General features: G+C 39.9%; 1 protein-coding gene across 1 annotated transcript; it reads left to right on the plus strand.

The window, feature by feature from the left end:
• The first annotated feature begins 325 nt into the window (after nucleotides 1-325).
• Nucleotides 326-22208, plus strand: rassf8b (Ras association domain family member 8b). The gene is made up of 9 exons (XM_038739058.1): nucleotides 326-610; nucleotides 10777-10947; nucleotides 12880-13230; nucleotides 13420-13622; nucleotides 13901-14104; nucleotides 14283-14357; nucleotides 16667-16789; nucleotides 17610-17736; nucleotides 18350-22208. Exons 2-9 carry the CDS (start codon nucleotides 10836-10838, stop codon nucleotides 18463-18465), a joined length of 1311 nt encoding a protein of 436 aa, XP_038594986.1. The 5' UTR covers nucleotides 326-610; nucleotides 10777-10835; the 3' UTR covers nucleotides 18466-22208.
• The last annotated feature ends 1627 nt before the right edge of the window (nucleotides 22209-23835 follow it).

Here is a 23835-nt window from a genome sequence, read left to right on the forward strand (position 1 = left end):
AAATAGAAACACTCCAGTAGGACAAATATTAGCCTACTTCAGTATAACCTACTTGCATCCCACCACTGCTTTCCACATTAGTGCCATAGACAACTTATTCACAAGTGTGTAAACTGTGAAAGACACACTTGTAGAAATATGAAAGATTTTGTCTTAAAGGACTCAATCAGATCCCCCAGCTTCAACGTGACTGCAACTTGCATCAGAGATCAGAGGATCTCGTGGTCCATTTGCGTTGCCAGTGCATTGCAGCTTTAACCGGTCCATCATGCCTTGCGGTGTCCCAGTTCAGTTCCGATGTAATTTACAACAAGCTCTTTGGTCTCACTCAGTGACGGGCAGAGTAGCAGCAGACAGGCAGGACAGCAGAAGCCTTGAAAGCTCCTATGTCGGATGTCCAATAACCGCACGGGTTATAGAGGCGGGGATGCGCGCACACCGTTAACTCTGATGTTGGCGCAGAGCAGCACGGAATTAAACAGGATCTCCGGCAAGTGGCCCGCAAAACATGCAGCGGAAAGTACCGGATTTGATTGAGAAATACTGAGGCTCCAGCACAACAGGAGAGTTTCAAATGCTCTAACACGCAGTGATCTTCCGCAGAAAAAAGGTATGTTGGTGGGCTTTATACACATGGCTGAGTGCATGCAGCCTGTATACGTACTGTTGCTTGAATGTCAAGCAAGAAGCCAAACTGCTGCCAAAGAAGGCTGCTATAATAAACTGCAATTAGATCCATTCAAAGCGAATTTCCTTTTGTTATATATCTGGGAGACAGGAAAACACCATGAAGAGCTAATGCAGACTTGTCCCCTGTGGTTGCATAACTTTATGTTGCAGATTTGCTCACGTTTGTCTCACTATCCTCCTCCCTTTTTAAACACTAAGATGTGCCAGCCTATTTTATAACCTCCTTGTAGTTTATATTTCACACAAGAATGCATACTCAAATGGAGTGGCACTGGTGTTTCTGACACATTTTCCACATGGTAACATACCTGATCCATGAGCCAGCAGGAAGTGAGTGTATGAGTGAGTGGGTTCAGTGTGTGTGTGAGTGGATCTGCTGAGTCCTGCAATGATGAATCTCCTAATAGAGTTGGGCTATAAGTGCTCACTCAGCAGTGGTTTTAATCACATCTTTCAACTGAGTCATACAGCAAAGGCGAGTAGAGAGCAGAAAGTCTTTAAAGCATGCGTGTGACGGAATCAAGGACAAAACTCAGGCAGGTTGTGTTTGTGGTAGAAATACAAAAACAGTGTTACCTGACCAACATTTTCACAACAATATGTGGCTTCTATGTCTTTTGAAGTCCCAAGCTCCATTTACAAAACTACTCTACTACAACTAGTAAACATGTCATTCCTTCTAGTCAATATTTGCCTTAACATCAGACATGTGTGTTCCTAAAGCGGAAAACTCTAATTAACATACTTTGAAGTGTAAATCCAGTCTAGTTTATCTTTCAGCAGACCCTCCTCCCCCTCATGGTCAGCTAAGCTCCAAGTCTTAAAGGGTTAAAGGCTCAAGCTGATTAGTTTAACTTTTGAGACTGCAAGGTGGCAATTTGGTCACCTAACTTCAATATAGTGATTGTTCCCAGCACTTGTTAAAATGTTATAAATATAATGCTGAGTTGGATACACTTTATTTCCCCACATGTTATCAGTAGTTAAACAAAATGTTTTACCATACATATGTTTGTGGAAATTGTGACAAATACCTGCCCACTGCCATTTATTTAAGATGTTTTTAGTAATGTGGATTAAAATGCATCCATGTAAAATGCATCCATGCTTGTTTCTCCACAGGAAACATTGTTTCTTACAGAATATCCGATTGACAGTACCTGAATGGAAAGCTGTTCTGTCTGGTTACTCGCTGAAGCTTTTCACTCAGCTTATTCCAGCTTTTGTTAAACCTGCAGCCACCTCACTCTCCCTAGCTGACAAAGTTGATGTGGAAGTAATCTCTAAAGGGCATCTCCATTGAGCAGCACACAATTGCACTATTTCCAATTTGAATCCTTTTAATATCTTTATCAGATTTTAGGGTGGACTAGCAATAGTTTAAAGTAGGGATAGCAGCATTTTCTCATGTAATCTTGTATTAGTTTACAGTATTAATTAGCAGTGAAGAGAAACAGGAAAGATGTGAGATACTGCTGTATAATATAAGTTAGGGTGCCAATATAAAAACGCAAAGTCACAAAGTCAGTCTGATATTAGCATGGTGTGGCTCAATGGGTGGCAATGTGTCTACCACTTTGGCAGAGTCAGATTGAAATATCTTCTAACTACTGAATGGACTGCATTTTGATTTTGTGCAAACAGTCGTGTTTCCCTGATGAATTGTCAAAAATCATTATTAGGTCAAATCTTTTAATTTGTCAAATACTTTGGTTTCTGTTCAAATACCTGCAAAACTATGTGAGCTGTGTGTTTATGCACTTCAAGTAGCCTACTCGTACAGCCTCTATTATATAATGAACTTTTGTCCTGAGTTTGGCAAGCAATACTAATAACTATATTGTATAAAGACGACATTATGCTTTCTCTGTATAGAGTTATTGCTTTAAAAATGAACTGAATTAGTTTGTCTGAGTCACAGGTGAATTTTCCCTTTAGAAAACTGAATGGTTAATCTGTGTGGTTGATCTCCACCAGCAGACAAACTCTGAGACGTTCCAGCAACACCCCACTTAATCCTGAGTTTGAGAAACCCTGCTGCACTGCACACCTCCATGTTTTCTCGCGGCCCACGACACTGGGAGGAAACAAAGAGGAAGTGACAGGACAGCATGGGTTGCTTCTTAATTGTTAGTGATTGTTTGGTCTACTTTCCCAGATCGTGCCCTCCAATCAATGCAGTCATCTGTGTAAGGCTCGGACAAAGCCAGAGTTGTGTCGCTATGGTGAGGGATTGTTTGCATCCAGTCATGCCGCTAGCCATGTCGGCTCACACACACACACACACACACACATACACTCACTCTGCAACATGCCCTTTTGTCTGTGCACCACTTGTTTCAGTGGACCCCCATCCCCTGCTGCTTCAGCCTCCTTGTTGCTTTAAAAATTGGCCACTGATTGCATCACCGTCTGTTGTAGACCTACTCACTACTGCGGCTGCTTAATGAATTTGTGCAATTTTAAATATACTGAGCTACATCTAATTTGTACTTGATTGTGCTACTAAATAAATAAACACTTGAAATCTATATTAACGTTACTCATATAAAATTTTCTTTTTGATTAATTTTTTACATAATTTTATTATAATACAGTATTTCCTTGTGTTAAATGTGTATTAGTAGTTATCCTCAAAGTGTATTTAAGTATATAAAAATTAAAAAAGTAAAGCATTAGTACACAAAGAAGTACTTAAACTAGGGCTGGGCAATAAAACAATAATGATAATTATCGCAATATAATTTTCCTCAATATCAATATAATTAATGTTCAATTTATCGTCAATAAATATTTGGTTTAATTCATATGAATCATGAACAAATTAGCACTTAATTTTTCTGTTAAAATATTTATTTTGTTGCGGAACAGGGACTGAAAAAAGATTTACTAATATTCTAGTTTAGTTATACTAGTTTTGGATGTTCTCCCTCAGTTTTGTTAAGTGATTCACTGTTTAGCATCAAGTGTTTCTCCCATTCTGACCACAAAGAAAACCACATAAGTAACCATCTGGTTTCTTAAATTTTCAGTCAGGAGCAGAAATCTACCTTTAAACTTGAAAGAACTAACGACTTTACATTTATTGTGATAATTATCGATATCGAATGATATGAAATGTTTTTATCGTGATAACATGTTTGGTAATATCGAATAACTTCAACACACCAAATTACAACCTAAAAGTGTCTCAAAATAGTTGAAATAAAAGTCTCTTTGTGTATATTTCAATAATTATGCATCAGTAATACATTAAGTTCATTGTTAGTCTGTCAGAAATAACACCATTCATGTACATTGTTCATGCATGAGGTGTACCAAGTATAGTTAAATTAAGCTGATATTTTTACCAGGGTTTTCCCAAATAAATATTTTTCATGGTGACATTAGTGCTATTTTGGAAATATACAATAATGTTTTACATTGGGCTTGTGCTATTGGAGTGTACATTTGCAGGTTTAATTGGATTTTTTTTTGTCATAAATCATAATGTTATGGCAGTTAATGACAACATTATTGTATTCTGTTTGTTATTGGCGGGCTGCTGGAGAAATAAGCCAGGGTCAGAGGTTCAAACCTAATCAATTAGTTTGTTAAAATTTAGTCATGGACTGAGAGAGCAGTGGGCGAAAACAAGGCAGGAAATGAACTCTTTGGTGGATACTTTGCATTTAAACCCAGACTTGCAGTAAGTGTGATATTAAATATTATTATTTTTGTACTTTTAATGCTCATCTTAGGAATATTAAAGGATCTTTCCTTGGTATTTGTGTGCTGATCCGTCTTATGAATTACCATTCATATTTGAGGAAATTAAAATAAGAAACACTGTCTTGCCACACTGTGACCCCTCCCTAGCTCTGCCTTCTTGTGGCATCCTGAGAATGAAACTTCAGGGGAGGCAGACTGAAGTCACAACTAAGTTTAGCTCAATGGTTCATAGCCCAGACGACACAGTATTCTTCATGTCTGAAACCAAAGGGCTGCAGCTAAGGTTGTCCAACAGCAAAGGATTTGTACTGATAGCAGCAACCTTTCCTCTAGCTCTTTTCAACTATTTCCTCATATCACCCCGATCAAAATGAATTCTACTCTAGCTTCTCTACTGACTCTTAAAAAATCAATTATTTGTCTCTGTAGCTCTTTCTTCTTCTTATTGCTGTTGGATGCCCTGTTTTGTTATGTAGCAGTTTGTTCTTCTTATACTACTTGCACAACAATTGGAATGCCCTGAAAAAGAAAGAAACTACTGGTGTACTGAGCAACAGACGTCGAACAGGTCGGCCAAGGAAAACAACAGTATTTAATGACAGAAATATTGTGAGAGCTGTGAAGAAAACCCCCAAAACATCAGTAAGTGACATCACCAACGACCTCCACAGTGCAGGGTGAAGGTATCACAATCCACTGTTTGAAGAAGAATCAGAGAGCAGAAATATAGAGGCCACACCACAAGATGCAAACCACTCATCAGCATTAAGAATCAGAAGGCCAGATTGAAATTTGCAAAAAAGTACAGAGATGAGCTGCAAAAGTTCTGTATCACGATCTTATGGACTGATGAGACCAAGATTAATCTCTACCAAAGTGATGGAAAGGCCAAAGTGTGGAGAAAGAAAGGAACTGCTTATGATCCGAAGCATACAAGCTCATCTGTGAAGCATGGTGGAGGTAATGTCATGGCTTGGGCGTGCATGGCTGCTTCTAGAACAGGCTCATTAATATTTATTGATGATGTAATTGTTGATGGTGGCAGCAGAATGAATTCAGAAGTGGACAGAAACACTTTGTCTGCCAATTTATGGAGAAATGCATTTAACTAATCGGGAGGAAGTTTATCATGCAGCAGGACAATGAGCCAAAGCACACTGCCAGCAAAACAAAGGACTTCATCAGGGGGGGAAAAGAGGAAGGTTTTAGACTGGCCAAGTCAATCACCTGACCTGAACCCAATAGAACATGCATTCCACCTCCTTAAGAGGAGACTGAAGGGAGAAACACCCCGAAACAAACAAGAACAAGTTATTGCAAGCAAGGGTTAGGCCACCAAAAATTAAATGTTATTTACTTTAAGATTATTTGTTCCATTACTTTTGCTCACCTAAGAATGCTGTGGTGTAATACAAAAGGTGATATGTCCTAAGTTGTTAAACACATCTAGCTTTGAATACCAGGAAATGAGCGCTGAAATTCTGAACTCTTGTCTCTTACTCTTCTTTTGATCTTAAACCCAAATGTCTTCAGTGAACAACAAAAACAAAGGAATTTGTCTTACTGTTCCAATACTTCTGGAGGGGACTGTATTTCTGCTTAGAACATAGCTGAGTTATCTAGCTAGCAGCAACTAAGCAATTAATGTTAACTAGCATTACCGCGTTAACATGTTCGTAACGTATATTGTGCGAGACGAGAGATGTAGTTCGTTGAACGGTTTTCACAAAACTGAATGTAACTTTACTGTACAACAAACTGCAACTTTCTTGTCAGACAAAATTATCATTTAAATTGACAAACATCATCTGTGTAATTCAGCTCACAGATCATAAAAGATAAAAAAATAAGTTGTCTTTTGCCATTGACTACAGTACATATATTTTCCGAAATAAGTGTCAGTGCCAACTTACAAGTGTCAGTGCCAAATCCGTACCAACAGCAACATTCTTTCTGCACATGAGCAAAAGTGGTCCTGTCTGCCAAAGAAGGTTACCACGAATGTGCTACTGATGAATGAAATGAAATACTGATGCTTTCAGAAAGTGTTATTTGATGCAAAAGTTACCCTTCAGCGTCCTTATGAGACGCCTCCGGGTGCGTCTGAATGAGACACCCTGTCTGTACTGGAAGCGCTAGTAGCTGGCTAGCTAAGTTAGTATAAAAGGCGTTGTCAGCTTCCCAAAGCATCTTACTCTACCCTTACCTTACGCGTGTCGGCTAACCCTACAGCTGTGCACATCGGTCTGATGGTTGATGTGCTAGCAGCTAGGGTTAGCTGCCTTTGTGTTGCTATATTGTTAGATTGTTGTCAATTAAAAATGTACTCTTTAATAAGGTTTTTCATATCTAAAGTATATTCCTATTACATCATAGTGAACAGTTTCATCTCCAGTGATTAAAAAAATTGTTATCTCAATATGAAAGATTTAGTTGGATCATTTTGAAGAAGCAGATTTGCGGTAACCTGCTTTGACTGACAGAATCACTTTTGCGCATGTGCAGAACGGATCTTGCTGGCGGTACAGATTTGGCACTTAGGCTCTCTATACTCTAACCATGCCATGCCATGTGACAGCACGTGACAGTGTCACATGATGTAGTTGGCGCCCAATAAGATACTACTTAGAAGCATAATGTTATATTACATTCTCAGACATGGACATACAGTACTACAGGCAAATATGTAAGATTGCTTAAGCTGGTACTTTGAGCTGCTAATGTCAGCATGCTAACATGCTTACAGTGACAATGCTAATATGCTGATGTTTAACTGTTATAATGTTTATTGGAGGGAAAGTCGTCAGTTTTGCTGGTATTTGGTCATTAACAAAGTTTTAGCAGTGTTGGGGCAGTGACTAGTTACATTTAGTTACATAATTTAATTGCAAAATAAATGTAACTATAATCCATTAACGTTACAATGCCAGTTAAATTGCCTCTCAAGTTGTCTTTTGAAAATGGTGAACAGCTGAAAACATTCATTAGAAATTAAGAAAAGTAATTGAATGTAATAAGTTACATTATTTTGATAAAGTAATTGAAATAGTTACACTACTATTACATTTCAAATAGGATAACTTGTAATCAGTAAGCTGTTACGGGAAGTAACCTTCAAAGTAATACTGCTCTAGAGGAAAAGTAAAGGGATAACCAATATTGCAATTCATACTGAGGGACGGACCCAATCTATTAATAATTGTAGAGACATTTAACTCAAAACCACAAATGTCAACCTCTAAAATATACACAGCCTCACACTGATTAGAATTCAATTAAGGCTAAACAGAAGCTATGTAATGATAATTCTACCTTTAGTGATTTTTTTTAGGTTGCCGAAGAAGAGTGAACTTTACTTGTCTTGGATTCTCTATAAATGGATTACTTTGGAGGATTCAGTATGCAGTTGGAATGTGGAGCATTGAGACTTTCTGTTTATTAAACTGTGACTAATAGAAAAGGAAGATCCAACAGCTACAGCACTTCTCCCACAGGTTCTTGGGTTTACTCACTTTGAAGAGGTATAACTCAGTCTGATACTAAAAATGGGAGTACATTTACAATGAAACTGAACCAAAATAGAAATGCACATGTTGCAGCATGCTAATTTGTGTAACACACCATGTAGCTGGTATGATTTATTTATTCACACTCTCACAGTGGGGTGCTTCAAAGTGACTGTAATTTAGATCAAAGACGTAACCAGAGAGAATGTGGAAATAGGCTGATGAAAATTCAGAACAATAAGAGCAACGGCTGTCGTCACAGAGCCGCTGAGGCCGCTGAGGCGTGGCAAGCCTCACAGTGATTCAAGTGATGGAAGGGTAAAGAAAATCGAAGCACAAGGAAACAGACTGCAGCGGCCATGTTGCTAGAGCTGTTGTGCAAAGAATTTGATTAGTTTGACACTGATAAGTCCGAAGCCAGTGCAGCGTTCCCAGGTCACACCTTCTATATCCTGTGTACTTCAGCCTAACAGATATAGGATTTTGAGTTCATCTAAGTGATTACAAAAGGGCCGTTTTATCATTAAGGATCAAAGAATAAAAACCTGTACTTACTGCTAAGTTTGACTAAAGTGCACCTGAACATCTGCTGCTGCACAGCTGCCTGCTCCTATGCTGCTTCTTATAAAACACCTACTAGGGCCAGTGGGAGCATGTGAGTCAAGGAATGAAAACATTTTAAATATTAACATATTTGCGAGATTAGTTTTAACCTAATGGGTTTTTTTTGTTTTGATGGTTGATATTATACTGGGCTGCAGCTTGTCTGTTACCTTAGGGGAAAAGGTGACTCATGGTCCTGAAAAGACACTCCAAGCTGTCCTTATGGAGCATCCTGTCCAGCAGACTCATGTCTCTTGTAAACATTTGTTATTTTTACAAATTTTATAAATGCGCATGCTGCGCAATTCTACTTTTGTTCTAAAATCCCTGAAGCCTCTTATTGCATAGCTCTTCACCTTTAATTCATGAGCATTTGCAAATTATAATCTCCCATTAGCAAGTGAATTGTTAATTCAGTATTTATAAGGACTTGAATGGAGTGAAAATGAAATTTTTGTGTCTTATTTTGCTCTCTGTTGTGATGATAGCTTTGTGACAATTGTATCACAGAGGAGTGAATGACTTCAGTACGACTTCTCACATAGATGTGCTCATAGCAAGTGTGTGTATCCATTTGTGTGTGAGAGAGAGAGGCAGAGGGGGGCAGATTTACAAGCTTGTGTCAACTGGCCAATCCTCCTGGATAAAACCACAGTGCGATTCCAATATCACTCCTCTCTGAATAAACATTGTATTACAACATTTCACCCGCAGCTGTGAGCATTTGAAGGCGACATCGCATCATCTGTTAAGGATACTGTATGTTATGAAACCATGTCGCAGACATTTTGTTAAGCTAAACGTTCTATTTGTGTAAAAATACATTTCAAGTTAAACTTTTCCAATTAAGATTAGAAATGGTTTCACTCAATTCACTTCTTGCCGAGTAGATAATCAATTTCAGATTATACTTGAATGTGTTGCAGTTTGGTCAGAAAAATACAATTGTCAGTTAAGGCAAGCAATGGTTTTACACACTATGTTGTAAGGTAAATGTCTTGTAGACTGAAGTCATATTCTGCCAAAGTTAGGGGTTGTGTTTCATGTCTTTTTTCATGTTAAGTGTTTACAGTCTTTCTTGTGGCAACCATAACCCATGCACTCTCCTTTTCAATCACCTTCTTTGCTTTGGTTATCCATCTGTCCTTCTACTGTGTCTTCTTCATTGCTCCTTTTTTCCCTCTTTTTCTTTAATTCCACTGTCTCCCCTTTCTTCCCTGTTCTGCTGAGTTGTAGTCAAGGGTAAAGTCTCATTTACTGGGCTGTAACAGGCATCTGGGTTCAGATGCATCCTGCAGTATCTGTCTACAGTTACAAATCATCCCGCTTTCCACCAAACGCAGGCCTTTCCCTTAACAGATGCCATCAGTGTAGAGTACAATGCAATGCAGTCTCAGTAGGAAAAGGCCTCAAGTGGGGAGCGGTTGTTAAATTGCTTGAGGATTGGGAGTCCCATTCCTGCTGTGATGAAGATGGAAGGCGCCTAAATTGTTAAGGGAGGCCTCCAGCGATATGGAAGTCACGGATCCAAGCTGAGCTGATGGCCCAGTCAGGAAAAAGGAGGGGGGCTTCCCAGTAGGGAGCAGGAGGCACCACCTCCTTCACTGCTCTGTTGCATTGGCCCGCTGTCGTGGCCTTGCCAGGTTCATAATGACTGCCTCACTGCCAAGGTGCTTGTGTCAGCAGTTTGAAATGGCTCTTGCTCTGTGTGCATGTGACCACTGTAAGCTTTCCTGCACTGAAAAATATATTTGATGAGGCGTGTTACACGGTCACAATCACTGCACCGTAAGTGTGCTCCTGCAGCAATTTGTCGCCAGCATTGCAGGAAACTACTTCAGAAGAACATGTGTTGTAAGTTGTTTCTTTCTAGGAAGCTGGTGTCACTCTGCACGGCCATGTGGTGCTTGGTTGATATTTAATATATTAGTTCTTTCCGTCCATATTGTAATAGGTGTATGTAGAGGTCGTAAAGTCATTTGCTAACTTTGTCTGTCTGCTGTTAAGTGCTGGGCAGGTGCAGAGCTGCCTGCTGTGGTTGGAAACAACGCTGATGAGAGGGAACCCAAACAGTTGTGAAACCAAAGCAATGAGTTGAAAGATGCTAAAAAGCTCTGCAGAGCCGAGAAAAACTGTAGAGCTGGATAATGAAAGTACTGAGTACAACTTCAAGGTTTTTGTTTTACAAGTATCAAGACTGTTTGTCTGAAATGCAAAACCGTGTAACACTTTCCATTGCGTTGAATAGTTCCTTTTTTCACTCAAGGATGGACAGTAAAACACTATTATCACCCCCTTGTGGTGTGGAGGAATGAGGGCCTCTGGATGAAGGCCATGGAGCTGAAAGTGTGGGTGGACGGAGTGCAGCGCATCGTGTGCGGGGTCACGGAGTTCACCACATGCCAGGAAGTGGTCATTGCTTTGGCACAAGCCATTGGTAAGCTCTAAACTACTTACTACAATATGAGAAACATTGTGCTCATCTCTTGTGTTTGCAGGTGGTAGATTCTTGAAAAAATATAATATGGAATCAATAAGTAGCAGTAAATGTGAATTATTGTTATTATTATGGGTTATATAATGGGGTCTTCACAGCCCAATAATAATAATAACACAAAAAATCTTGAAAATCCCAATGGCCGACCAATAACATGACAAAGACCACCACCAAGAAGAGTAGATTTAACACTATGTCAAAATCCTTTCCATCTGCCTCCTGTGATATAAATTATATTTTGTCCCAACATAAATCCCTACGGGGATTTTCTGTGATGTGGGTTTGGTCCAATATTGTCCAGACAGGTTGTCAGACATACTGGAGATGATGAATTGCAATAAAATGAAAAGTGACTAGAGGGTACAAAGAGATTTTCACCATAAATGGGCTTTGGTTTATTTACGTGCGGTACAATTGCAGAGAAATACAGCACGGATTGTGCTGTACGTATAACTTTGAGAATCCAAGACCATAAGGTTATAATGTCTTCAAACTGAGAGATGTGTGCTGTTTTTAAAATGGACAGATAAACACCACATATAGATTTAGAGTTAAAACACATGCGTCTTTCACAGTGACAGTGTAGCAGGAGTTATGGCGTTCACTGTCCTTTGTGTTCTCTGTGTCTTTTGTCTAGGCCAGGGCACTTTGATGTGAATGGCTATAGTGATGAATGTGTCTCTTTTACAGGGACCTTACTGTGTAAGAAAAGGGTGAGGGTAGGATGGACACGGTTTTACTCTTATCTATGTGTACAGACAAGAATGTGGGCGTACACACGCGCACACATAGAGCCGTGGATCTCTGAACGTAGTTCTTTTCCCAACACAGTCACTGTTTGTTGAGTTGAATTTTCCCACTGTACAGTTCTTTCGCCAAACATGCTGGTAAAATTCTTTGAAACCACTGATGCTGCACAGGCGTGGGAGAGTTGCAAAAGAATTCAATGAACCTATTCTGTCTTTCCTCTCTCAATTGCAGTGCACTTCGAACTAGATTTTTGAAATTTTTTAAAGTGCGCTTACAGTTACTTATGCCATGACAACACAAACAAATAATATGAGATCAGACAGTACCAAGCCATTAAATGATTTGTCGATGAGTTTCTTTAATAGCATAGCATAACAATGAAAGTGAATTGTGTTTGTGACTCATGAGTCCAAGGGGGCCAAGAATAGATCCTTAACGAACACCATGGGTAAGAGGGACCTCCCAAGGAGAGAGCAATACAAATTACAGCAGATACATTTTTATTGAACAAACATGAGCTGAACCAATCTAAGGCGTCCTCCCCGTTGAAACCCATTTTCTAAGCAATGATTTAAAAGCAAAGCTGAAATCTGTTCAATTTAAAGTAACTGATTAGGGCAGTTTGAGTGATGCCAAGATGTAGAAAAACTGATTTAATTTGATTGATATATAGATCTACAAAACACAGTCCAAGGGGTTACAATTTATTATAAAATCTTAAAGCCAAATATACCTATCAATCAATGCAAACTAGTGTAACTGTTGGATTTTATCTGCTTCATCAGGACTCTATGGGTGTGGTTTGATCACGTTGCTAGACAGTGGCCAGGCAAAGTAACAAAACAACCCCACAGCTGTAATCATGTTTTGATTGGTGCATGGGAGTACATGACATCACCGGCTTCCAACTGAGCCACGCCACGTCAAATCAGGGAGAAGAGCACAGGGAATATGCAGAAAAATATACAAAGTCTCTCATGTGAAATAAACAAACCTGTTTAAATTTTTAATTCATATTGGACCCCATCCCTGTCAGTAAGACGCTGATGGAGAAAAGACAGGGTCTTTAAGTTGACAAGAAATATCTGTAATTAAGCACTATGTGTATCAATTTTGTCCCAGGACGTACTGGTAGGTACACTTTGATTGAAAAATGGCGCGAGACAGAACGTCACCTGGCTCCACATGAGAATCCTGTAGTGTCCCTCAACAAGTGGGGTCAGTATGCCAGTGATGTCCAGCTCATCCTCCAGCGGACCGGCCCGTCTGTTAGCGAGCGGCCCACCTCTGACGGGCAGGCTCGAGTCCCAGAGCGTGGCTTCTACCGGCAGAGCCTTCCGCCTCTGGCCAAGCTCCGCCCATCAGGGACAGACCGCTCCCTCAAAAGAAGGGAACCCAAACGCAAGTCTCTGACCTTCACTGGAGGGGCCAGGGGTCTGCGGGACATATTTGGGAAAAGCAGAGATGCTGAAGGTAGTGCGTTTTAGTTTGTTTTGTATAATAAAGCTTACTGTTGTCAGGGATGGTTGTGTTATTAGTTATGCACATACTGTCAAAAGTCCTGGTTTTACTGTCCCCTTTCTAACCTTCCCTCCCTCTATTCTGTTAATTGTTAACAATCCAATCGCCATCCTTTCATCTCCCACCCACCCATCTGTCCAGCTAAACAGCCCCAGCGCGGTGTGAGTCTGAATCTGAGCAGGGTTGGGGGTGTTGGAGTAGCATCTGTACCTGGGAGTCCAGCCAGTGAGCTGAGCCGGCTGGTGCAGCTGCAGAGAGACAAACTCCAGGCCCTGGAGAGCCGTCTGCAAGGCTGCGAGGCTGAGCTACGAGACTGTGAGAGGGCCACCGGCCAGGCCAATGAAGTGAGTAAAACTGTAGCTACCAGTGTTGTTACTTACAGCAGATCCATAACACCTGCACGCTAAACCCTCATGTCTTCAAATCTATTAAGGTTTATCTCTGTAGTTTAGTGGGCGGTGCAGGGCTGCAATGCCAGGCCCCATTTACAACGAACAGCAGCCTATCGCTGTCCCACCTTTTGAGTCTGTACGTGTATCCCTGCATCATCTTCTTTGCAAGTATTTTTTTATTCTCTTTGGGGCAAGAATATTTTCAAGTTGAATAACTTTTCACTTGCCAGGGGGAAAGTCTCGAGGAGGAGTTGATGCTTTTAGAGCAGCAGGTGAGGAGGAACGATGCAGAGATGGAGGAGGAGGAATTCTGGCAGAACGAGCTGCAGATCGAGCAGGAGAGCGAGCGGAAACTCCGGCAACAGCTCTCCGAGCTGCAGGGAGGGGTGCGCAGCTGCGAGTCCAAGCTTTTAGAGTACTTAGCACGTATACAGGTGAGCTTGGCATCATCGAGAAGCTACCTGATTCAACTGGATGCTGTTTTATTGGGTTTATAAACAGCATGAAAACCTTTAGTATTTTTCTTTCTTGTATTTTTTTTTTTATCATGTCATTATCGATTATTTTCATGCCAGTCTTCCTATATTATTTATTATCTGTCACATTATGTAGAACATGGAGGCAGGCCTGGAGCAGGAGCGGCTACAGCAGGAGGCCGAGCTAAACCAGAAGATAGATGAGGAGGAGGTACAATCCTGTCTATCTTTTGAATTCTCCTTTTTGATTAAAGTCATGTTAGTGTCAGCTTTAGAAATCTCCCAACCCCGCTAGCAGTTCATGCGGTTGTGAAATGTAATAATATCAATGTCAATTTTATTTCTATACCACATTTAAAAACAACAACAGTTGACCAAAGTGCTGAACAGGGTCAATGTCAAATACATAAATAACAAGTATAAAAATTACTACAACCAAAGTGTATCACAGGGAAACAAAACAACGACACTTTAAAACATCAGAAACCTGGTTAAACGAAGGTTAAAAGCTTCTGCAAAAAGGTGCGTCTTAAGCAGCGATTTAAACGTTTGTAGGGTCTGTGCAGCTTTAATTTGCATGGGGAGGCTTTTCCATAGGATGGGGGCACCCACTGCAAAGGCGCCAAAAGGCTTATTTTTTAGCTTTGATCTCGGGACATCCAAGAGCAGCTGATTTGATGACCTCAGTGTTCTGACTGGAGAATGATGGCATAAGAGATCAGCCAGAAAGGTGGCGCCAGACCCTTTAAGGCCTTAAAAACAAGTAATAAAATCTTAAAATCTATCCTATAACGGACAGGTAGCCAGTGGAGGGAGGCCAAGACGAGCGTTATGTGTTCAGGCTTTTTTGTTTTTGTTAAAAGGCGAGCAGCGTTTTGGACTAACTGGAGGTGATTTAAAGATTTCTTATCTACATCAGAAATCTTTAAATCACCTCCAGTTAGTATAGTGAATTACAGTAATCCAGCCGGTAATAAAAGCATGGATGACTTTCTCAAGGTCTTTGGGAGGAAGATAGGCCTTTATTTTAGCTAGAGGTCTTAAATGGAAGAAGCTGGTCTTGACAACTGCACTGATTTGCTTATTGAAAGTGAATGAGATGTCAAAAATAACACCAAGATTTTTAGGATCGGTTTTGGGAGGCTAAGGGGCCCAAAGTGCCAAGAGGGTCACCCAGTGCGTCTAAACATCCACACGTGATGATCTCTGTTTTATTTTCATTCAGAGTGAGGAAGTTTAATTCGATCCAGGTTTTTACCTCCTTTAAGCAGTCTAACAATGGCTGCACAGACTCTTTGGTTATGGATTTCATAGACAAGTAGATTTGGACATCATCAGCAAAACAGTGATAGGAGATGTTATGTTTCTGGAAAATGGAACCCAGTGGCAGCATATACAATGAAAAGAGGATGGGGCCCAGAGAGCCTTGAGGGACCCCACAGGTGAGAGGAGCAGTTGACGAAGAGTGTTCAGCTAAATGAACAGAGAAGCTCCTATCAGTCAGGTATGACTGAAACCATTTCAAGACAATATTGATTCCTTCAAGGCGAGATAAAAGGATTGTGTGATCCACAGTGTCAAAGGTGGCAGTAAGGTCTAGAAGCACCAGAACAGCAGAGTTGCCTGAATCCACCGTTAAAAGGAGATCATTAAAAACCCTTAAAAGTGCTGTTTCTGTACTATGACGTGGTTTAAAGCCAGACTGGAACTTCTCCTGGATGCCATGGTTGTTGAGGAATGTTTGTAGTTGGTTCAGGACTATTCTCTCCAACACTTTCGAGAGAAAAGGTAGTTTGGAAATAGGCCTGAAGTTAGAGAGAACGTCGTGATCCAGATCAGATTTTTTGAGAAGAGGCTGCACTAAAGCATGTTTAAAAGCAGCTGGGACACACCCTGTGCTCAGACATGTATTTATTAAAATAAGAATGCTGGACCCAACAGTATTAAAAGCACATGTCAAAGCATTTATGACTAAATACATGCGAAACTAATCATTCGCATCAGCCTCAGCTGTACTTTGTGTTTAGCACCAGTTAGCAAATGTTAGCATGCTAAATTAAGATGGTGAACATGAAAATGTTGGAATTGTCACTATGAGCATGTTAGCATGCAGGACAGCCTCACAGAGATCATAGCTATAGACTCATAGTCAGTTCATACAGTTGGTGGCTAGCTTTCCATCTCTCTAGTTTTAACATAAACCATAATTGCAGCTCTCTAAACCTAACAATATATGAACTTTAATAAGGAGGTAAAAGAAGATTTTCCATATGTACAGTATAGTAAAGATATCTTGAACATGACCAATTTTTTAAATATTAACCACTTTAAATGAATACAACTCATAACACTGCATTGTTTTTTACAGCAAAGAAACTCAAAGTCTGAAGTTCTAAACACGTTAAAGCATAAGAGTCCTCCTACATCTTTACTGTGAGGATTAGTTGTCTTTTGCCCATCTCTCCTGAAAAGTTGTGATGAGCGTTGGCTTCCTCTCTTCACTTCCACTCTGGATTTTAGGTGCAAGCGCAGCTGGAGAAAGTGAGGGCAGAGCTGGAAATGCAGAGCCAACACACGGCGCGGCTGGAGAGCAGCTGCAGGGCGTTGGAACATTCGCTTGGCCAGTCCAGCAAGAGATTACAGGTCAGCTCAGATCCTACTATTTACTATTTTGATTTGTTTTTTAACAGCGTAGCCTCAGAATTGTCAATAATTTGGAGAACCCTTGGCAGTTCCCTATACGAGTGGAGGATGCTGAAGGAGTTTTATTTTAGGAAATGTTTTAAAAATGCTTATTAAAAAAGTTGGATAACTTTGGCACTGAGGTGTGCGTGGAAATCCAGTCCTCCGCACACAGGTGGAACCATAGAAATCTAAGCTCATTAAGCTGTGGGCAGTGAAGCAAAGTGTAATCTCTGGCTTGCAGAGATGTGCAGTGCATCCTTGGCTGCATGCATCCTTCTATGAAGCGAAGAGCTTTACGTACAGGCAAGGTCCAGTAGGGTGTGGGAAGCATGAGGTAATGAGAAGGGGAAGGGAGGGAGGGTATTACAGCATTCTTTGCCTGATTAGAGAGGGGCCTGAATAAGTACACAATCCCTTGCCTGCAGTTGCGTAACCATCTGGGAGCTAACTCTTCTCTTTAGCTGTCTCATCTGGGTTATGACTTCTGCAGAGATCCTGAGCAGCCTTATTGTTTTTCACTTTTTATATCCACCTGTTACAATAAAACTATGTAAATATAGTCGAGTGAAGGTAGAAAAAAGGATCCAAATAAGGCACAGTAGCTGAATTCCTGTACCAGTGAGTACAAGACTCATTTCTTAGTATTTTAAAGGTAGTCCTTATTTTTCATAATGCACGTTGAGCGAATTTCTTCAGTTGCGCTCCTGCTTGCATCAGCCTGGGCACAGACCTCATTTAGTTGTCATGGTGGTTTTGTTTTGTTTTTTTTCCATCACAGGAGAAGGAACAGGAGCTGGAGCAGCTGACAAAAGAGCTACGACAGGTCAACCTGCAGCAGTTCATTCAGCAGACCGGTACCAAGGTCACCGTGCTGCCTGCTCAACCTACAGGAGAAAACAACAACGGCACGTACAGACACACACACACAAACAAACACTCACATGTACACAGACATGCATGCACACTAACACACTACTAGTTCAGTTTCACAGCTGACCAAATTTTGACTGAGGTGCTTTACGTGCAGCCTTGTCTTCACATGTGTATGTACACAGTGTCACCCTGTGGTCATCCTGAGAATGACGGGTTAGACTGGAGACTTGAGCTGCTGAGGCAAGACTGTTGTGCCTTAACAGCTTAAGTTTGTAACCCCATTACATGGACCAAGACTGTGTCAGGGCTGCAAGACTTTCACAGCAAGTCAAAAGGAAAAGCCCTATTTTCAATGTCAACTGAAAAATCCCTTGGAAGGTTTAGCTCACATACTGCTCATTCTCAGTTCTCTCCCAGTTCAGATTGACTATAGTGGCAAACTGTTTTATCTAATGTACTAATAGCAAACATTTGCACAAAGTTACAGAATTTATTTACAATAAGTGGATCAGTGGCCAGTAGATCCTGGAGCATAATTGTCCTAGATAGCCAGAATTTCATGTCAGATTGTTTAATCAATTTATGTACCTTGTCCTTCATGGCTGACTACTTTTTTTTTTGCTTCTCTCATGTTGCTTGCTACAGAAGTGGAGTCTGGCTCTCTGAAACAACTTGGCTCTTCTCGTCTCTTACCCAGTGACCTTCGCACTCTCCAAAGCACTGTGTCCTCCAGCTTCAACCCCGAGGGCATCTACGTTTGACCCCAAACTGACAGTATTTGGGCAGCAGGGCAGCCTGATGTTATTAGGATTGTTAGTACTTGTGACTGGAAGGCCCAAGAATTGACTCCTAAAACTGCTGAAATGCTCTTGAGCAAAGCCCTGAAGCAACCAGGAACACGCTAGGTGTGGAGGATGTTGACAAAAAAAACTAAATGGGATATCACAGAAAACAGTTGTGACGACGAAACTTCCATCTGTTTAGCATCTTTCCTGCACTGCCTCCTCTTCAATCTCACTAGGACAGAGACTCAAACTGATGTCAATATTCATTTGCAAGCTAACATTTATTCTGTCCACCACTCCCGGACTGCAAAAGCTCCATTTCCTCAGAATCTAAATAATTCACATGCCAGCACATGTGCTTTTGTTGACTGAGGAGGCTTCAGGCAAACAGTGCAGATAAACATTATTTTTTTGTGAATCAGAAACCGGGGGGAATTTCAGGATGTGTCTCACATGTAAACATAATCCATGCACGAGCATGCAAAAACACCGACACCACACCTGTGCTATAACCATAGCCATATCCGATTGCCTTACTCTGGTGTTTAAAAACCAGACGTCAATAAGTCTAATATTAAAACAGAACTTAAGGTAGCTACTTAACTATGCGCCATATAAATTTGATGAAATAGCACCAATTCAGGTGATACCTAGTCATGGTAACTGATGTCAGTATCACTCACCACTGGCGCAATCCTTTTCTTTCACATAAGTTTGAATTTTTGTATTGATTTTAACGGGAAATAAATTTGGAAAAAATGAAAAGTTAATTATGTAAAAAGGAATAGAGGAGAAAATTGATGGAGTAACATTGTCAACAACTGAACATTTTTGGTGAAATAGTTTGGTCATCTTCAGTGCAGCGCCATTAATCTCCTCTTTGTTTCAGTTGAACACTTTCTCCAAAAAGCTCTGGTGTGAATGGAGAGATAGCAATGAGGGAGGCCTCTGAGCCTGCAGTGGAAATCCAGCCTGGAAAATTTGCCAACACTGACTTCACACCCAATCTGACCACCAGGTGGCGCCAAAACATATATTATTCAGACAGGTGAAAGTTAACTGTGTCAAAGTTACTCCTGGTCTGATGTTATCAGCCTTCGTTCATTTTAATGGGTCAAAAATGACATATCATTGAAATATTACACCAACATGCTATATTGTTTTGTCTGAGTTTCATTTGATTTTTAACATTTTAACGAAATAAAGATGTCTTATATGAACCAAAGCTAGTATAAAAAAATAGTTAGATGAATGTACTTTTTTACATGTATGCAATGCCCATGAAGTGTCGATCGACTTGAATCAAGTAGTAGTCGCATATATTTTTCATGGTAGCAGGAAAAGACAGAAGACACAGTAAAGGCAATGACAAACCTTGTAAAAATCTGACACCTTCTTTTCAGGCTAAAACACTTAAAACAATGCAGCTACAATTCCACAAGTGTCTGGATGTCGCTGCATTTACCCAATTCAAGTTGATAATTTCTCAACACAGAATAAAAGGAGATTTCTCGCTGGGTTTCTAGGATGAAACTGACAGAAATTGCATAAGAATATGGGAGCTCAAACAAGGGTCAATAAGAAATTGAGCTTGTGATATGATGTTCAGAATCTATTTCAAAGTCTGCGTTCGTATTTCAAACCTGTGAAAATCTGTAAAAACAAATGAGAATGTCTAAATAATATTTTTGGATAAATCGAAACAACAGTACATGCACACAAATGCACATTTAAGTGTGAATTTTGGCCCTGCTTTGGGCTGTAAATATAGAACTAAAATTCATACATGGGAACATGGAATACTTAGTTTCACATCATGAATCTGAAATGAGAGTCATTGTGCAGAACGAGAAAGCCTTTCATAGACAATGTGAACAAAGTAGTTGAAAGTAACCGTAACATGTACTCAAGTACTGTTCTTACGTACAGATTTGAGGTACATTTAATGCTACTCCACTTTTCACTACATTTTCTTTAGGTTTTAGTTACTTTGCAGATTCAAATTAATAATACATAACATAATCAACACATAAATTGATCATACATTATTATAGATTAAGCTACCCAGCACTACATAAAGTAGTTAATATTAGCCCCACCTTTACTAGCTGCAACATTAAAGTGATTAATAATCCAATAATATAGTACATTGTTCTGAAATGGGCTATTTTGCATTGGAAGTACTTTTATTTTTGGTACTTTAAGTAAAATATAGAATGCATGACTGAACTTGTAACTGAACTTCTACACTTTGGTTTTGTAGTTGTAGAGTATTTCTTCCACCTCTGTGTACATTTGTACATTCTCATCTTTTGCTACATCTTCAAATCTTTTCTACCCCTTTACAAACTTGAATCTCTTGTGCACAATTCCCCCCATCCCATACAAAGCATGATATACAACCACAAGCTTTGACATTAGTATCATTTCACAAGCTCGATATCTCATTGACCCCTTGTTTGAGCCCATAAGAAGAAGGTTGTGTTTATGCTGTGAATGTACAATAAAGTGAATTCCTCCCTCCAGTGTAAAAGGCCCATGTTGTTTGCTCTGCAGAGCGAAGATGCCTGGAGGAATTCACAACTTGGCAAACTATTCTCAGAAATTGTTCAGTGGCAGCGGTGTCCCCCCCCCCCGTGTGCAGTATTGTCGTCATGGCAACAACTCCAGCTGTGACACAGAGACTGCAACCCGTTAATAAAGGAATCACAGCTCTTGTTGACTGAAAGTTGGCATACCTTACTGAAAAAAAAATTTAAGGAACGTCTACATATCACACCAGTCTATGGACTAATTTTAAAGTAGACTGATGTCTGAAATATGCAGAGTGCTAGGTTAGATTTTAATGTTGCCGATCAATAGGCAGCTCTGTGTGCATGCAATAATGTGTGATTGATTTATTTGGACTCCCAATTAGTGGCTACCAGGGATGCGACAATATGATTAATTTTTATTTTTGGATTGTTGTGTCCCTTTTTGCCTTGTTGACATTTACTTTTGATGGATGTTTGAGCTTTGGTAAAGAGCAAGCAGACAGTTCAGTGTAGCAGGAAAATGTATGGGTAAATGTAATCATTCTGGCGAGGACAACATGTTGCATTGAAAAAAACAATATGTTTACCGACATTGTTATATCTTTTTTTTCTTTCTGCTTCAAGCTTTGAGATTGCCAATAATTGTGTTATGTTGTGCCATCAATGGTGCTTTTAGATGAAAGTGCATATACAAATGAGATGATGGAGCCATTATGGAAACAGCCATCAAGTGGTTTTGAAAGCTATTTTAGAAACGCTGCAGCTCAGGGATATTTCAAGACACAGAATTACCCAGACAAGAATGGGCAGAAAGTAATTATGGATAAATGCTATTCATGATGTCTCAAGCCATTTGACAAGTTAAATCGTATATATTTGCTCTCATGGGGACTTGAGCAGCTGTTTGACAAGTTTAACATGTTGCACGGGCTCCTGTAAACAACACAACACTTTTAAATGAAGTAATGATTTGGTTCTGAGAGTGTTTCTGGTGGCTCATGATTCACATTGAAGCTAGCAACTGAAGTGGAAGCCATTGGGTCTGTAGCATAATCCTGTTCCTTGAAACACCCTTCAGAGTGCTTACATCAACGCTTCACTGTAAACATATTGCTGGTTATATAATCTGCGCTTGACTAACATCACTGACTAACTCATTGTTTATTAAAACAAATTATAATTTTGTATTGTGCACTCTCAAATTCACCTACTGTATTTTTTAAGTTTCAGAATTTAACAGATTTTTTTCTTTGGTACATCATTCAGCCACAAGAATAATGTAAAATATATAAATACATGAATAAAATATATTTAAAAAAACATATATGTCATATATGAATAAACTGCTAGACAGTGCTGAATAATGTATTTTTGTATTGTCTGTGATTGCATTTCATATTTCCTTAGTAGAAAACATAGGATTAGCAAATACATGGCCAGAGTGACCTTTTAGGGGGCCCTGGTACAAAGATGTGCTGTTGGCCCCCCTACTATCCCACACAAACTAAAATAATGAAGGTTTTAACACTATTTTGATTTTGATTTAAAACCCTTCTACAAACTGTTAACTAATACCCACCACCCTTAGTTCCTGCTGCTAAACTTTTCAAGCCTTCAATAACAATGGTGAGAGATTTACCACTAGAAAAGTCTTAGTATTTTTAGAACACAATAAGGTCTTAGCAGGCCTCTAAAGCTAGAACTGAGCCAGTGACCATCAATTTTGCCATCAACTGTTGCTGACAAATTTTATATGCGTTAGTTCCATGACTTTGTTGAAAACGCTGTCTCCTGCTGACTTTTAGTGTTTCCATGCTGGTTCTTTTTGAAATGAGAACCATGTGCGTTTGATGGCTACATACATGATATGGTGCGTAAAGACTGAGGCTAAAGCTTCCAAGCTAATATCTGCTTCCTCACTGATTATCTGTATTGAAAAAATTGCATCGTTCTTGTGTTGCAGTGTGGAACTAGTTAGTCCTAGTAGCCTATTATTAATAAGGTATACACAAAGATAAGACCTCTAATTATTTGATTAGCTACACAAGAGGTTAAATTTATGCTTTATTGTGTGTATTAGCTTACACAAACTTGTAGCATCCGGGATCCAGCTACCACATAGTGAGGTGCTAGTTGTCACCGGGGTTTGTTGTAATCTGCAACCCCACAACATAACGCTGACAGTGGAAGTAACTGACTACTTTAGATAATGAGCTAGTTAGTTTGACATGCTAACGTTTTCTTCTTACGTTAGAGCACACACACACTCACACACACAATTAAATCCATTCTTCAGCATTTTGCTATTGTTTTTTGGTTTTGGAGAGGGAGACATGTGGATAAATCCACACATTGCTAAGAAATGATGGACAATTGCTGTTCTGGTTTGGCAAACAGCCACTTACCAAAAACCAAGTGGCAGGCATTAAACCTTGGCTTTTTCGGGCCCTTGTTGCCTGCATATGCCCAGGTGTGTGGGAGGACAGTCTGACAGGATTGTATCCCTGAAATCAAAATACTTGTCACTGGTAATATCAGGACATGTTAGTTACAGTCGTCCTACAACAAAAGGTAGGTTTATATTTTGGGGGTGAAAAATTGGCACTCACACTTAACAGCAGAGAAAAGCTGCTGCTGCTGCATCCTGAACAAGCATGAGACGGAAGGGTGACTTTTGCAGTTGTCTAAACGAGATGAGATAAAAGCACGGATGACCTTCTCTAAATCTGTGAAGGATAAAAACAACTTAATTTTTAATATGTTTCTGAATTGCAGGAAGCGGCACAGCAGCAGCCTCTTTACCTCCACTTCA

Source organism: Micropterus salmoides, unplaced genomic scaffold, assembly GCF_014851395.1.
Source record: "Micropterus salmoides isolate LMB-PRFRI ecotype aquatic unplaced genomic scaffold, ASM1485139v1 Ms_hic_scaffold_23, whole genome shotgun sequence".
Lineage (NCBI taxonomy): Eukaryota > Metazoa > Chordata > Actinopteri > Centrarchiformes > Centrarchidae > Micropterus > Micropterus salmoides.

What these genes read in the sequence shown, in the direction of transcription:
- rassf8b (XM_038739058.1), top strand. Translation starts at nt 10,836, where the DNA reads ATGAAGGCCATGGAGCTGAAAGTGTGGGTGGACGGAGTGCAGCGCATC. An exon ending in TGCTTTGGCACAAGCCATTG is followed by an intron (nt 10,948 to 12,879) that starts GTAAGCTCTAAA and finishes ATTTTGTCCCAG; the next exon opens with GACGTACTGGTAGGTACACT. An exon ending in AGTCCAGCAAGAGATTACAG is followed by an intron (nt 16,790 to 17,609) that starts GTCAGCTCAGAT and finishes TTTCCATCACAG; the next exon opens with GAGAAGGAACAGGAGCTGGA.